At 33.6% G+C, this 15,614-nt stretch overlaps 5 protein-coding genes across 9 annotated transcripts in view; 2 read left to right on the forward strand and 3 right to left on the reverse strand.

Annotated features, from left to right (window-relative positions):
• LOC126767887 (serine-rich adhesin for platelets) overlaps positions 1–8,388 on the forward strand; it is a 56,674-nt gene extending 48,286 nt beyond the window's left edge. For both annotated transcript variants that reach the window (XM_050485596.1, XM_050485597.1), the window contains 3 exons: positions 872–968; positions 6,641–7,275; positions 7,492–8,388. In XM_050485596.1, coding sequence (XP_050341553.1) covers positions 872–968; positions 6,641–7,275; positions 7,492–7,726 — 967 coding nt within the window. In that variant the 3' untranslated portion in view covers positions 7,727–8,388. The remainder of the gene's footprint in view (positions 1–871; positions 969–6,640; positions 7,276–7,491) is intronic.
• A 1,771-nt stretch (positions 8,389–10,159) lies between these two features.
• Positions 10,160–10,923, forward strand: LOC126761756 (peptidyl-prolyl cis-trans isomerase FKBP2). Its single transcript, XM_050478139.1, has 2 exons — positions 10,160–10,446; positions 10,504–10,923. Exons 1-2 carry the CDS (start codon positions 10,288–10,290, stop codon positions 10,762–10,764), a joined length of 420 nt encoding a protein of 139 aa, XP_050334096.1. The 5' UTR covers positions 10,160–10,287; the 3' UTR covers positions 10,765–10,923.
• LOC126761734 (transcription initiation factor TFIID subunit 12) lies at positions 10,809–12,146 on the reverse strand. 3 transcript variants are annotated; one of them, XM_050478127.1, is made up of 3 exons: positions 12,054–12,146; positions 11,318–11,543; positions 10,809–11,246 (listed from the first exon to the last, which is right to left on the reverse strand). In XM_050478127.1, exons 2-3 carry the CDS (start codon positions 11,507–11,509, stop codon positions 10,926–10,928), a joined length of 513 nt encoding a protein of 170 aa, XP_050334084.1. In that variant the 5' UTR covers positions 11,510–11,543; positions 12,054–12,146; the 3' UTR covers positions 10,809–10,925. The 3 variants fall into 3 exon arrangements, with proteins under 3 accessions (XP_050334084.1, XP_050334076.1, XP_050334069.1); XM_050478119.1 differs by having other exon boundaries at positions 12,027–12,144; XM_050478112.1 differs by having other exon boundaries at positions 11,318–11,901; positions 12,027–12,141.
• A 468-nt stretch (positions 12,147–12,614) lies between these two features.
• On the reverse strand, positions 12,615–13,934 carry LOC126764611 (heme oxygenase 1). The gene is made up of 2 exons (XM_050482280.1): positions 13,579–13,934; positions 12,615–13,528 (listed from the first exon to the last, which is right to left on the reverse strand). The coding sequence occupies exons 1-2, from the start codon at positions 13,751–13,753 to the stop codon at positions 12,828–12,830; spliced, it is 876 nt and encodes a 291-aa protein (XP_050338237.1). The 5' UTR covers positions 13,754–13,934; the 3' UTR covers positions 12,615–12,827.
• A 748-nt stretch (positions 13,935–14,682) lies between these two features.
• On the reverse strand, positions 14,683–15,531 carry LOC126752629 (dihydrofolate reductase-like). Of its 2 annotated transcripts, none has more exons than XM_050463572.1 (2): positions 15,308–15,531; positions 14,683–15,254 (listed from the first exon to the last, which is right to left on the reverse strand). In XM_050463572.1, the coding sequence occupies exons 1-2, from the start codon at positions 15,389–15,391 to the stop codon at positions 14,754–14,756; spliced, it is 585 nt and encodes a 194-aa protein (XP_050319529.1). In that variant the 5' UTR covers positions 15,392–15,531; the 3' UTR covers positions 14,683–14,753. The 2 variants fall into 2 exon arrangements, with proteins under 2 accessions (XP_050319529.1, XP_050319537.1); XM_050463580.1 differs by having other exon boundaries at positions 14,683–15,225; positions 15,312–15,530.
• Positions 15,532–15,614: the final 83 nt, after the last annotated feature.

Raw genomic sequence — 15,614 nt, forward strand, 5'->3', positions numbered from 1 at the left:
TTTATCCATTTTAGGCAAAAAAAATACACTGTTATGAGTAAAACACGTTCTCTCAATTATACTAATATAACTAACAGGCCGATATATGCGGCTTAAAGTCACCCAAAAATTCGAAAATATTTATAAGGTATAAAGGTACTAAAGTCGAGCAGGTCCCGAGACTTCACCTAAAAGAAGGCGGTGCCACGCCCATTTTCCAACTGTCTCATACCATCTCGGTGGTAAAATTTAATGTCTGGAATTTTTGGTTATTGACTTATCGCGCTTTTAGTAGTTTTCAACAGTACCGTAATATGGGGAGTGAGCGGGGTTATGATCCGATTTCATTTATTTTCACACTGTCAATAGGGGATCTTATATTAAGCGAGTTTGGTTATTTTGGCTTGATATGTTTGAGAGATATGTACATTAAACCTATTAGAGAGCGGGGCCACGACCACTTTTTCAAATTTTTAGCTCAGATACCCCTTGCTGCGGTCTTTTGTGCCGAATAACAGTTCTTTATCTTAATTTGGGGCTTAATCTAACTCGATTAGTTTTACACCTTTAAGTTGAACAAAACTATTAAACTCTGTTGTAACATGTTGCAAGATTATAAAACATAAAAATTACATATTTCGCTACGCCCTAATATATACACATACATACATATACTTAATGTGCACGTAGCTCGGTATAGCACCGTCTTGAGTCATCACAGTGTTTTTTCGTGATTTTAAGCAGTTAATTAATTAATTGAGTTTCCTTGATATCATTGCCAAGTGTTCTAATGATTATTGTTTTCTCGCTTTCTCGTTCTCGTTCTTGTTTTCTAATTTCTCTGTGCTGGTTGACTGTCTGTGCATTCAATTAAACAACGCAACGTTTTTAGATATGCCAATGTAATACCGCTTCCTGAGACGCGTGTCGTACTTCAGCAGCTTGGAGATGATGATAAAACGGAATATATCAATGCAAATTATGTCAGAGTAAGTAAAAAATTATGATTAACTATCAGCAGCATGCATCTAGTCAGACAAATTTACTATATAGTCTGATATCTGCATACTTACATACATACATACATACACATATTGAATGTCAAAAGACGTCACTTCACTTTTACATTTGAGGAAATAGAAATAAAACAGATTTAAATGTAATATAAATGAACTAAAATTGATATAACGAATCTGAAATATTTTAAATTATAAATAATTTAATAAAATATGCTATTTTATGTAACCCGTTTACAATATTAGAATGAAATGAAAGGGAAACTTTGGAAATGAGTAGGTAAATAACGATTTCATTTCACTCAGGTAGACTTCCCCTGGCGTATGCCTTGGTGGCGCTTTCAAGTTCTAATCATAAGTGGCTTGCTTGATATTTGCCTTATTTATTCGGTTCTTTATGGCACCACAGAACGTCACTTCTCGGCGTCAATTCACGCCTCGAGCTGACGAATTGATATTACCGAGATGGTTGATAATACAATATAATTATCAAACTTTGTCGCCTTGCGAAATCAACAGTCTATTAAATCATACGTTAATTACCAGAGAGCCCAATCAGATATTTCTGCTCAAGTTTCTATGAGTTTCTTAAGACTAACCTAACAATAGTACTTGCAACTCTTTTAGACGTGTGCTCGGTCATTAGTTTATTATTCATAGGTGTGCATATGAATACATATGTATGTATGATTATGACATATGTATGTATGTATTAGTTTCCATAAAAATTCTTTCAATTTATTGGAATTTCAGGAAGGGGGTACTTGTTGGGGCAATATTCCGATATACAAACTTGTTTTGAAGGTTCAAAGTTGTATATATAAAAGTATGTTTTTATGAATAAAAAAATGCAAGTAAAGAAAAACACGTACAATTTTTTGATTTATATTATACAGGGTTTGTCCGGAAAGCAATAGGATTGAGTCGATTTAAAAAAAATGTATTGAATCAATCGTTACAATTCTTTAAAAATAGGCACCTTCTGCATCGATCCACAGCTGCCAACGCGATTTCCAAGCATTGTAGGCGTCATGAAAGGCATTTACTGGAATAGCCTTATCAGGCAAGGAAACAAAAGAAAGTCCGGGGGGGCTATATCTGAGCTGTAGGACGGCTGCGAAAGCGTTGGGATTCAGGCCTTGCTTAGGTAGTTGTTCACAAGAAAGGCGCTGTGAGCCGGGGCGTTGTCGTGGTGGAACATCCAATCGGCTGCGATGTCTTGTCGGACCCGATTGACCCTTCGTTTGAGTCTCTTGAGAACTTCTACGTAAAACTTGCCGTTGACGGTTTGTCCAGGAGGATCAAATTCATGGTAGACGATGCCTTTGATGTCAAAAGACTGCTTGATCATATCAAACGTCTCTGTCGCAGATTTACCGAGTTTCACACAGAATTTAATCGCGTACCTCTGCTCTAATGAGCGCTGTATTTTCGGCTCGCACCACTCACAGAAACACGTCGCGCGAAAATGTTTGTCCTGACTCTGCAGGTGCTCGGAGACAACTGACCAGCCGCTCGTTCGTTAGCTAGGAACGCCCTCTACCGAATCCACCGGTGCGCGCACGTTTCGAAGTACAGTTGCGGGGAAGAAAATCAGTCCTATTACTTTCCGGACAAACCTGTATAACACGATTATACACCAAATCTTGTAGACGATTTTGGGTATTATACATATGTATGTATTTCAAAATTCATAAAGCATAAAACAGATATCTCTCTCTCTTTTAACTTATTAGTTTTTTGGATGTTTATAAAGTCAGAGAGTATAATATAACATGCATGTTCCAGAACGGTTTGATTTTGTTGCGGAAAGCACGAACAGTCAGAGGTAAAACTGTTCTAGACTCAAAAAAAGATTGTTAATATGAAATTTCGGGTTCTTGATATACATATCTAATCAAATTTGGCTCGACCCGTTTACACTGCCGAATCGATAAAAAATATACGAAACTGAAAAACTTCGGGGAACGCGTCATGTGTCAATTGATCCAATATATAAATATGAGTATCGCCGGGCAAATTGTTATCGTTGTAAACAAACAGCTGCAAAGAACACTAATAGCCATATGGAGATCAAATTTCACACGAACATATTATAAAAAAGGTTGTACAAATCTAGGAAATTTTTTTTATCGATTCGGTGGGAGCGCGCAGTTTACATATGTATGCATTTGGGCCAATCCGGGTCAAATGTGATCTTGAGTGTATATGTACTTTTGCTAGGAAAAAATTTAAGCGAATTATTGTTTATATGTACATGTACATACATACATATACATATAATCAAACATTTCTCTTTTGAAGGAGGTCTATCGCTTGCAGGCACTGAAGAGAATCTAGTTTGTAATCTTAGTCCATAATTTACAGTTTTATGATAACGATTTATAGTCTTTGTTACACTTGCTTGTACATATGTATGTATGTACTTACAGTGAGCATTTCGTTTACTTTTGCATGGTACACTCGTTATCTTTGTGCACACTGTCTGCTCATACATTGCTTTATAATTATGACTATGTGCGTCGAGAATGTCTGTTGTTTGTTGTTATTGTAGTTTAAATTTTACCTTGTGTATTATTGCTTTTGTGATTATAAAAAGCAGTAACCGCAAAATTACGCGATCATTTGATGTTCCAATTGTATTTCTTTTTCTTTCTTTCCTTTTTTACACAAGCTCTAACATACCTATGGGACGTACATACAGAAATATATTACAGCATACGTTATGCTCATTTTAGGAGATTGCTTTTTATTTATTTCATCTTAATGCACCTAGTTGGTAATATTTTTATTTATGCATACATACATATATACGGTGACAATCCAAGCTTAAAATATAATTTGAAGCGCGTTAACTTACTTACACAACTTCCTCTGTTTGCTGTGAGTGCCAAATTCGGAGCTTAATCAAAGGGGGGAAAGATGGAAGATAAAACCTCGCAATGGACTCAGTGTAAAACTTGAATGAATCGAAGGCGAAGAGTGCAAAGCTTGGATGAATCAAAGTCGATGAGTGCTAACAAGTCGCAGTTTTTTTCCCAATGCTTAATCCAATTTTCCATACCGAATTTAGTTTTCTTCAGTTTCGGCTCTTTTTTGGAACACCATTTACTAGATTGTTGGACAGTCTCGACGTCAGATTTATGAACCCATGATGCGTCATCATTAATGATCCGTTTGATAAATGTAGACTTCTCAGCGTCGCCGTTTTCGATCTCTACTCGACGTCTTTCTGAAATGATTCAGCCTTTTGGTATGAGTTAAGCATTGATACGTTTTTCACGCAAAACATTAACCAAACTGGTTTGAGTCGATCCATAAAAATTTTTGAGGTCTCATATAAATTTTTCGATGTTATCGTCATTCCCAAAAGTGAATTCACAACTCGCAAGAGGCAAGTTTTCGCTGACTTCACGATCTTCACTGCATGCTTTGTGGCACTCAACTAATTGTGCTCGTGATAAAGTAGACTCTCCAAAACACTTTTGCACATTTTCAATATTTTCATATAATTAAATTAACATCGGAAGAATCAGTTTAAACTATTTTGAAGAAAAGTGAAAGCACGATTAGTGCCCAAATCACTAAATTTTTCGAAAAACAGCATCACATTAACGTCTGTGAAACAATGCTTTCCGACTACCAGGATGTCATCAAACGTATTATTACTGGTGATAAGTCTTGGCTTACGACCCGGCAACAGACGATCAATCGAATATCTTTCCAAAGGTGGGATTATTTTGACAGTTTTCTTCGATTATCGAGATGTGGTGCACTCCGTATTCCTTTCGACCAACCAAGCTGTCAATAAGAAATACAATTTGAGTGTTATGCATTCTTTTCGCGAAGCTATTCGTGAAAAGGAGGCCGACAACTCTTGGTTTTTGTACCACGATAATGCAACGTCGCATTCTGCATTAATTCTTCGTGAGTTTATCGCCAAACTTTGAACCAATATTGTGCCGTAACCACCGTATTCGCCTGCTTCAGCTCCTTGTAACTTCTGACTATTCAGCAAACTCAAACGACCGCTCTGAGGAAACCGTTTTAAGTCAGTGGAAGCCATTAACGTCAATCGATACGAGCATTAAAGGCTTTCCGGAAATTGACTTTAACAACTGTTCCGAAGATTGGAAAAAAGGTTGGCACAAGTGTATTAGGGACAATGGAGATGACATAGATTTTGAAGAATTAATTAAGAATTTTATAATTATGAACACAGTCTTACTTTTTTTTGCTCACAGTAGTATGGTATGTTCGTAAATTTGTCGTAAGATCAGTAGTCGGACTCACAAACAAAAACAAACTTAATTGACTTATTGAGTGATACGAAGTAGTTATATGTATATGTACATATGTTCGCATGCAAAAAGGTCAACGTACAAAAAGGTGTAGTGAATTGGCCGGAAAATGTGTCTTTGAATGCAATTTCATAGAGCAGTAATTTTTCAGCGTTTTCCACGCATAGAAAACATTTAATACTAATACTTAAGTAATTTATAAATTAATTTTTTTTTTTTAACAATTGCACATAAATATATAGTTTGCAGAATTAAAGGGCGTTGATTAATCAGCTCTAATGTCAGTGATTGTTCATTGGCGTTTGTGTATTTGTCGCACTTTTGGTTTAAAAACCTCTGACAAATGTGACTAAAAATGGCGTATCTTTTCAATTTACATTTACTTTAAAAATACAACAACACATGAATGAATCATTCGTTTTTATAACTGGAAATCTGTTTATAATATTTAAGACATGTACATATGTACATAACATATTAAATGTGCACATGTGTTGGCTTATATTTTGATTTCAGTTGAAAAAGAGTTCAATGTAATCAGACGTTAATTATTCGGTTGAAATTTGTGACATAAACAACAAAGATGATCGAAAAATATTATTCGCCAGTTATGAAAGTTAATCAATTATTTTATTAAACGAACTTGTTCCATTAATTAAAACGTATTAAACACACATGTAAATTCAAATTCCAGGTTATTCCACTTTTTCTGTACAAAAGTCTGTTATATTGAACGGTAAAGATAATAAAGATATGAACTAAAAAATTCGGTTCAGTTTCATGATTTATACAGCTGTTAGATGATAATTGTTTAAGCTTAATTGAGTCCATTTGAGCAACAAATACTGTAGGACAATTACATTATGATTAGTATTGGGTACATCATCTAATTGATCTGTCAATCACACAATCACTCTTCCAAATTCTTTTCGACATAGTTATTTTTTCCCGAAATCCTCTTTTTATATTTAATCTTTTGTCTGCCGAGAGATGGCCGCACAGAGAAAAGCATCCACAATTTTTTGAATAATATTGCTATGAATATTATTGCTATACCAAAAAATGAAGGGTCAGATCAAATATTCATGAGTGTGATATACATAAATAAGGATATGAGGTTCAGTGGTCATAATATACAAAGATGTCGAATTGATAACATCTATAGTAATAAGTAAAAGCATTGGAAAGCAGTTTTTTTATGATGTTTCGACGATTTATTTCAAATAACTGCTTAATTTCGCACTATTTTATTTATTGTTACTTCTTAAACTCTCTAGTATGAATTTATAATATAATATATTAATATAACTAAATACCAAACAAATATATTATCTCAATCTGCAGGGCCCTAAAGACTCACCCAATTACTACATAGCCACGCAAGCGCCGCTGGAAACAACAGTTGCCGACTTCTGGCGCATGATTTGGGAGCAACAATCGCGTGTAATTATACAAGCAACCGATCTCTATGAGAATGGTATCGAGAAGTGTGCCGAATACCTGCCACCATCTGTCACTTTAGACAATCACACAACATACGGCGATTTCCAAATAACACTTAAACATCGCGAAGTCAAAGATAAATATGCCATTTCAACACTGATGCTTAAGAATACAGCCGAGAATATGAGTCGTGAACTCACGCATTACTGGTACAAGTGGCCGGAAGCAGGTGTACCCAACGAGGAGGCACCCATTATAGCAATGTTATTAGAGGCGCGCTCATCTCTCAAAGGTTACGTGAACGAAGCGAGAGAGAAAAACTCGAATGCAACACTTAATGCAGATGGTAACGGTCATGGTGATATAGTCCATAATGGCAATGGTACCACGGTTATTACGGTAGACGATGATGTAGCGAACAAATTGGGAACGGAACGTGTAAGTGGCGAAGGAAAAGAAAGTGGCGGCAATGTTGAAATAAATGGCAATGTTTCGGGTGTGGATAAAATGAAAGGCACAACGTTGAAGAATCAAGGGTACGTTTGTTATCTATGTCCATGTATTTAATAATTGACTGGTTGCGTGTGTTGTGTTAACAATATTTATGTTTAGCAAAAAGTTTAAGAGGAACATTTGTTGTGTTCCGCCGTAGCAGAGTTTTAGCAGCCTCAGTTTATTTTTATATTTGTTAATGTTTCGTGTTCGTTTTGTACTACATGTTTGTTTTCTACTTTATTTTTTTCTACTTTTAGTCCCTTAACGATTCACTGCTCTCCAGGTACTGGACGCACCGGCACAATTATCGCCTGTGACATGGCCATACGCAGTCTGGAGACACCGAAGCGTTCGGTTGACATTCCACAAATCGTTTATTATGTGCGACGCGGGCGTGCGAGCGCCGTTCAAACCAAGGAACAATACGAATTTATTTACAAGGTGGCGCATATGTATGCGACAAAGATCACAAATCTATCAAATGATAATTGAGATCGCCAGTAGCCGATTTATGTACATACATATATCATCGGGTATATAAATCATCGTCCGATATAAATGCATAAACTATATAGTAAATACATATACTCGTACATTGAAATTTACATCTGATTTTCTAAGTGAATAAGTAGTCGCATTACGCTGCGAATTGAAATATACTTGGTGGGTCGTCTGTCACTACTCTAGTACCCCCAATAGTCAAAAGATCTAATACTATATGTACTATTAATATATTTGTATAGAAACATATCTGGTATAAGTATGCCAATCAAAGTATTTAAATACTGCTGTTGCATGTGTTGTAGATATGTATGGATATTTAAGTATCTTGGTATATACCATTCATATCTACATAGCTTTCTCCACCTAGTGAATTTAATTTCTTGCACTTTTACTCCGCTTCTTTATCCATAAATTTGTATTACTTTTGTATGTATGTATATCTTTTTTTAAAGAAAATTATGTACAATTTATTTTTATTTATGGTATGTAAATGCGTGCATCGCCTTAACTAATAATAATGCTATTGAAAATATTCCTCTATTATTGTGATATAAACATACATTTTAATTATTGTAAATTATGTTTTGTTTAATTAGGTTGTAAATAAATATTAAATACGATTATGTGAAAACGCAGTTAAATAACTGCAGAATCAAATGTAAAAAGTAATAAAACTAATTATATATATTGAGATATTATCTAAAAGAAGTTATAAATAAAATCATATGAATATTTCTGATAATTGCAATTATTTTTATTTTTAACGGTCAAAATACCGAATTCGTAATTATTATAATTGTAGAAATTTTCATTTTTGTCAAACGTTCGACCAAGTTTTTCCTACTTTCCCTACCGATGTTATTGTTGTTGCTGTAGCGGTTAAAAACATTCCTGAAGTAATTTCGATGCATAGGGCCCAATCGACAGTCCTTGGCTGTATAAAAATTCCGTTCTGTTCCCCTTACTTAGACCCGATTTTTGTAGGAAAAGGCGTGAATACCGATTCTACATGGCGATCATAGTTATCTACACTACAAAACTAATTCCCACAACAGCATTTTCTAGGGGACCGGAATTGACACGGATTTTATGTGGCCTAGGGTTGATGTATTAAAAATCTAACCCTGTATCAGTAAGTAAAAAAACACTACATAACTAAAAAGAGTAGATGTGTAAAAGTTTTCAGTAAATGTTTTTTGTATAGTTTTTGGACTATTTTGGCAATTGGTATTCGCAGAAACTATGAACTTACCATGCTATTTGAATAGACATGAAAGCTCGAGTAAGCATCTAGGTGTCACGAAAGTTTAAATCTTATTATATGGAATGAGCATATATACATACTTACATACATATGTATGTATGTACCCTACCAGACAACGATTTCAAAAGGAGAAAGTAGTTACATATATAGTAAATAAATAAATAAAAAATGGAAAAGGATATATGTATGTATATAACGAAATTTAAGGGTTCGGATATTGTTATACGTTATAAAAAAATTTCGTTATGCAGAGAAGACGTATAACGGCTAACTTAGTAGGTGTACTTCAATACTAATTTATTTCACAAAACATGATTTTAATGAAATACATACAATAAAATATACGAAGCGTTTTAAAAAGTCATAATCAGTTAACTCACCTTATTAAATAAAAAAATCGAATAACTCATTTAATTGTCTACATGTACATATGTATGTATGTATATAAATCAACAAATGCTGGCCACATAATACTTAAAAAATATTTTTATAAGGTGGAAATGAAATAATAAAATTATTCACATAAATAGTCTAGATCGCCAAATTGGATGTAACTCCTTCCGACATCACATCAAACAGGGATAAATTTATCTCAGACATCAAATATAACATAGTAGAAGGAATCTCTTGCTCTTGCAAGATGGCAGATTGCAAAAAACCTATACCGAAATGTACAAGGCACGAGAGCCCCATTGCAGAATCTAGTGTTGTATGAACGGCTGATTCGGTCAATTTATTGTAAATGACTATTGTGCATGACTATTGTGAATTGGCGCACCTTCTGCATTCATTCTTAACAAAAAAAAACTGTAACAAATCTTTATAATTTAAATAGAAATCATAAAATCTATTTAAAATTTACCTTCCTCAACAATTTAACGTCAAAATATGTATTTAAGTAAAACACAGGGTTGCAATTATTTTTTTACGTGTCATTGCACGAGAATAAACATGGGTTTTGGTCTGGCATATTTCACAGCCATTGCAAATAATTTTCTGTGTGTGTTTGTTGTTGTGCCGGTGCAAGGGTTTTACAAGAGCAAGAGAATACCCCTAGTGTAATTCAGGGATGCATTCATATTTTGCGCTACCATATCACACTACTTTGGCGGTTTTAAAAATGGCAGCACTACTAATTTGTTTATCAGCTGTCAAAATTCTTATCTACTACAAATAACTACAAATCAGCATCTGCTGCGTGGAACAATTTAATTGCTATATCTATATATTTTACAATAATACAATATTCATAAGTAATTAACATTATAATAACATTCAACTAAAAATGAAGTTTTTCTTAATATTACTTACATTAACTGTAATAACCCTGAACGCTTTTGCCAAGGAAGATTCGAAACCCACGATAAAAATTGGTATTAAAAAGAGGGCGGAAAATTGCGAAGTAAAAGCCCGTAAGGGAGATACTATTCACGTTCATTATAGGGTACGTTAATATAATTATGTAGACTTTAACTTCTCTTTAACATGCGTATGTTTGTAGGGTACGTTAAAAGATGGTACCGAATTCGACAATAGTTATGATCGTAATAAAGCGTTTTCTGTGAGACTTGGAGCCGGTCAAGTGATAAAAGGATGGGACCAAGGGCTGTTGGGCATGTGCGAAGGTGAAAAACGTCGTTTGATCATACCGCCTGAATTGGGTTATGGCAAAGCAGGAGCTGGTGACAAAATACCCCCAGATGCAACATTGGTATTTGAGGTTGAATTAGAAAAGATTGATAGACCAAAAGTTGATCTATAAAATCACTATTAGCTGAATTTAAATTATCTTAATAAAATACTATCTTTCGAATAAAATCAGTTTTTATACTAGTATGAACAAAATTTGAAATGTATTTTCATAAAAAAACTTAAAAACTATTTTATGTATTTAAATAAAGATTGAAAAGTTCAACACTCATTTTAATACTTTTTAATTGTTTTACGTATAAGTGCTAATCGTTGTTTATGTGCCTCTGTAATAGCTGCACGTTTATAGGGCCGCAACTCATCTGTACCGAATCCAGGTATCCACATGTTCCATTTTCGTTCTAAATGTAGTTGAACATCACGCACTTCCACTTTTGAAACCTTTCTGTGTTTTGCAAACGCACAAGTCGCCTTTACTGCGTCCTCCACAAAATCATCTGCAATTTGTAGCAAGAGTTCTTCAACATCTTCATCAAGTTGTGCGGTGACATCAACTTCACGCACTAGTTCAAGTAATCGCGGTTTCGTTAAAATCTGTTGTCAATTAAAATTATTATTAAGGTTTTCTATAATAAACTTATTTTATTCCCAAACAATTTACTTACGGGTTGATTTTCCGTTCCTCCACTTGTCTTTCCTCCACCACCCCCACTGCCACCAGCTGTTCCATTAGTACCTGAATTTCCAGAATTCGCATTTTGTGTGCTGCCGCTGCCACCACTTGCCGCATTATTAATAGAAGTACTTCCAACAGAATTAGAGTTTGTCAAAGGACTACTTTGAGAGGGCGATGCCATAATGAAGTCCTGCGAGTCGTCGTAAGCGCCGTTGCTATCGAAATTTGTAAAAATATCCGACATTGTATGTTTTGATTTTTTTTACCAATGTATCGGATATGAGGTAAGACAATATGGAATTACCAGAAACCAGTCCAGTATTGAGGGGAAAGCTGGACTAGTGTTTTTAGTACTTGGATAGGCAGTTTACAGGAATTTTCATTGACAGGAGTGCATAGAGTAAAATATAAAGGTAAAACAGTTCTGTGACAAAATTAAGAAGATGCTTTGTTCCAAATATGTGGTTGTTTTAAATTTTGTGTCCAAGAAGTTTTCAGTGAAGTAATCAGTTGAAACGTGTGTAACTTCGTTTGTAGTTTTGGTTTTAAAAAAATGCGCTAATTATAGGCACGCTATATTATAAAATTAAAATTTATATTAAATTAAAATAATAATAATAGTAGATAGATTAATGGGAGGGAGCTTTAGGAAATAAACTATATTATTCCTTGTGTATTTTTTTTATTTGGCCACTTACTTCACTAATATTTCTCAAAATGCTCACCACAATAATATTTTTTTATTAAAAATGTGTTTACTACAAGTTATTACATTCTTCACAGAGAACTAAATTGTTTTCTATTGTACTGTCAAAATATAGTTCAGATAATTAGTTATCTTGATATCAATATAATCCACAAAAGGTTGCCAGATTTTGAATGGCTCATATCTAAATAAACGCGGTGGCCACATTGAGGGTTGAAAAATTCGATTTTGACAGCACGTTAAGAATTAATTTTGCTTAAAAATTTATTTACTCACGATGTTTAGTTCTTGAACAAAAAGGTATTATTAATAAATTAATTCGTTTTAAAATTTATTTCCTTCGTACTAATTTTACAATTTAAGGGAGCCTTTGGCGTAAAGTTGATACTTTATTTAGGGATGCCGCGTCGGTGTAACGCGTAGCTCAACGCTTTTGAGTATGCGAGTAAGATATGTATATCATATGCACTAAATATTTATATAACTTGCGAAATTTTAACATATGTATTTACACCGTTAAAAAAAAGGGATTAGCATATATGAATACCCATATATCCTATTTAAAATAATTACACAGAAATAAGTTTAACAGGTTCTTGTTATTCAAGATAAAGTCGAGAACGTTTATTATTATATATATTATCTATATAAAGTAGGGTTACATAATTAAAATTTAAATTTTTAAGGGACAGTTAACACCTACTATTTTTTATGGTTATTTTGTATTTTGGAGCACTAAACTATATACATACATATTTTTTATCTTTACCAGTCTATACAATTAGTCCAGCTTCTAACGTTTAGCTAGTTTTAAAGCGAAATATACACCCATCACAAAAACTAAAACCATTGCTAATTTTCGTAAATTTGCACGGTTAACACCCTTTATAGAACGAACAACATCGCCGTTGTAAATAAAAACATTACGGCTCTCTTCTATAAATTCGGCACGTAGGTCGGCATTAAAATTTCCATAATTATCATTGAGTACTTGTCGTAATTTATCCTTCAAAACTGAAATTTTCTCTGGAAAATATGTTGCAGCACATCCCTCTGGGCAAATGGTAACTTGGCTAGGCATTGGACGGTTCTCTAAATCGTCAACTTCCGGGTTTGAATTAGGTAATTTCACTTCTTCCTGTTCCTCCTCAGCTTGTTTACCAAACCAAAGTTTTCTCTTAATCATTCGTTTCTTTTGTAGTAATTGACCGCCAGACATTAAAGCCATATACATTTGATAAGCGTACGCAAACAAGAGTAATTTATTTTTTGCATTGACTTCTTCTAAATGATCGATATATTTTTTAACACTCTCCCTTGGTTCGTAATTATCTTTCCAATTTTTGCCAAGGAAATACGCCAAATCTTGCTCAAAAGCTGATTTGCGATGAAGTTCTTTGGGAAGTAAGTTTTCAGGAAGATTTTCCTCCAAGAATTTATAAACTTCATAAAATGCTAATAAACCATCAAACCAAACAGCATCGTCCGATAGCGCTGAAACAAAACATTTTATAACAAAGGCTACTTCATCCTATGAGACTTACCTAAAGCAAATTTTGCATTCACGAGCACATCACTAATTTTATGCACGTCTTTCGTGGCTTTACGCAATTCCTTCGTAAAAGTCATATCTACAACAGGCTTTGTAGCAACATCGGCATTTGTTTCATCTGGTGTTAGTTTTTGTTCTGAAGAAACTGTTTGCGACGCAGATTCCATAATTATTTGATTGCGCGATTTGCTTTTGATAACACACTTCTAACGTAATCTTATACAGTCGTTTTTGAAAAACAAGCAAATTTTATTGAAATTATTTTCTCCAAAAATTAATTGATAGATAGGAAGAACAGGAATAAACACTATTAATCAAAATACTTCACCATCTGTATTTTACTGTGTTTTATAAGCACTTTGCAAGTGTTGCCGGGATAATTAAATTTACTTACACAAATAATATTGCCAGTCATGTAAATGTTAAATTGTTTCATTTTAACAATAATAGTAGTTTTGATAATAAAAAAAAGGAAGATTAACGTTATTAAAAATCTCAAAAATAAATTATCTTACTCTTAATATGCAGTGGCACATCATATTAAGAAATTAATTTATCAAGTTTTATTATATGAAGGTTCCGGATACTTTACAACACCATGTATTGGCAACGCTGTTGGTGAATCTTTTCTAGGGTGAATAACCGGCAACTTACAATATTTGTTGACATATTATTTTCATAAATGCGCCAACATAGATAGTATTGGACATATACGTATAAAATTAGTTATAAATATTTAGTAACGTTTTTGAAAAGACGCTAAATAAAATGATGCAAAATAATGCACTCTTTAACTTGTCGCGGAAAAGGAAATTTCAACTTGTTGTTGCCTTAAGTTTGATTTCAAAGTTTCCCCTTCCTTTTCAGGAAATAATATAAAGGTATTGTTTAATATTATGCTCATTACTTTGCATTTGTTTTTAAATTATTTCTAACCAAAGGTGGCTGACTACGAAATACTGCAATTAGTGTACATAACAAGAAAGATACGTTTTGAACATTATTATTATTCTCAAATCAAAAGATACTCGTTTTTTTTTTGTTCCATAGCTCTGTTAGCTTATATGTATATTGTTAACAAATTAGAAAAACACACTTAATTTTTATTCATTATCAATTATTATTGCTATCAAACTTAAAATATAAATTTTTAATTAACTGTAAGGATTACTTTTGGTAAATTTTGTATTCATATTGCACACCATTTTCCTCCTGTACACCTAATGGCGTCTCCGGATCCGGTCCTATTTCTTTGAAACTATTTGGTATGTTAGGGAAAAATATATCACAGTTAAACTTTTGTTTAATGTTTGTTATATAGAGACGATGACAGCGCGGTGAAGACATAGCTTCTCTGTAAACCCCACTTCCGCCAACTATCCAAACATTTTCAATTCGTTCTCGCAAATCTCTTTGTTCCAATCGTTTCATTGCTGACTCTAGATTAGGAAATAAAAGCACATTTGTTGGCAGATCGGTTGGCGATAAAGTTGTACTTAAAACAACATTAAAGCGGTCTGCAAGCGGTCGTTCGTGTTCGGGTATACTTAAATAAGTAAGCCGTCCCATTATAACAACATTATGCTTTGTGATATCACATCGTCGTTTTGTTGTTTGTGTAAAATATTCATATTCCGACCTTGAATGTATAAAACAAAGTACATGAAACTTGTTAATAATTGCTTTTAAATATATAATAGAAAAGAAATATATGCACATACACACTTTAAACTCCATGGCAAATCACCGTTTAAACCTATACCTGAGTTCTCGCAAACAGCGGCGATCAAATTAAAATTCAACATTTCAATTAAAATTTGTATTTTCCTGATGTTATACTTATAAAGCAGTTAAATATTGCTTTAGTAATAAAGTGATTTTGCGAACTAATCACTTGTAACAACCGTTCACTTCAAGTTCCTGCTGACGAATAAGCTTAGCTTTTGATATTTTAGAAATAAATAATACACGATAAGTCATTCTAAAAAACATGTTTTAGAATTCATGGCCAGTTAGAACAACAATTGC

Source organism: Bactrocera neohumeralis, chromosome 2, assembly GCF_024586455.1.
Source record: "Bactrocera neohumeralis isolate Rockhampton chromosome 2, APGP_CSIRO_Bneo_wtdbg2-racon-allhic-juicebox.fasta_v2, whole genome shotgun sequence".
Taxonomy (NCBI): domain Eukaryota; kingdom Metazoa; phylum Arthropoda; class Insecta; order Diptera; family Tephritidae; genus Bactrocera; species Bactrocera neohumeralis.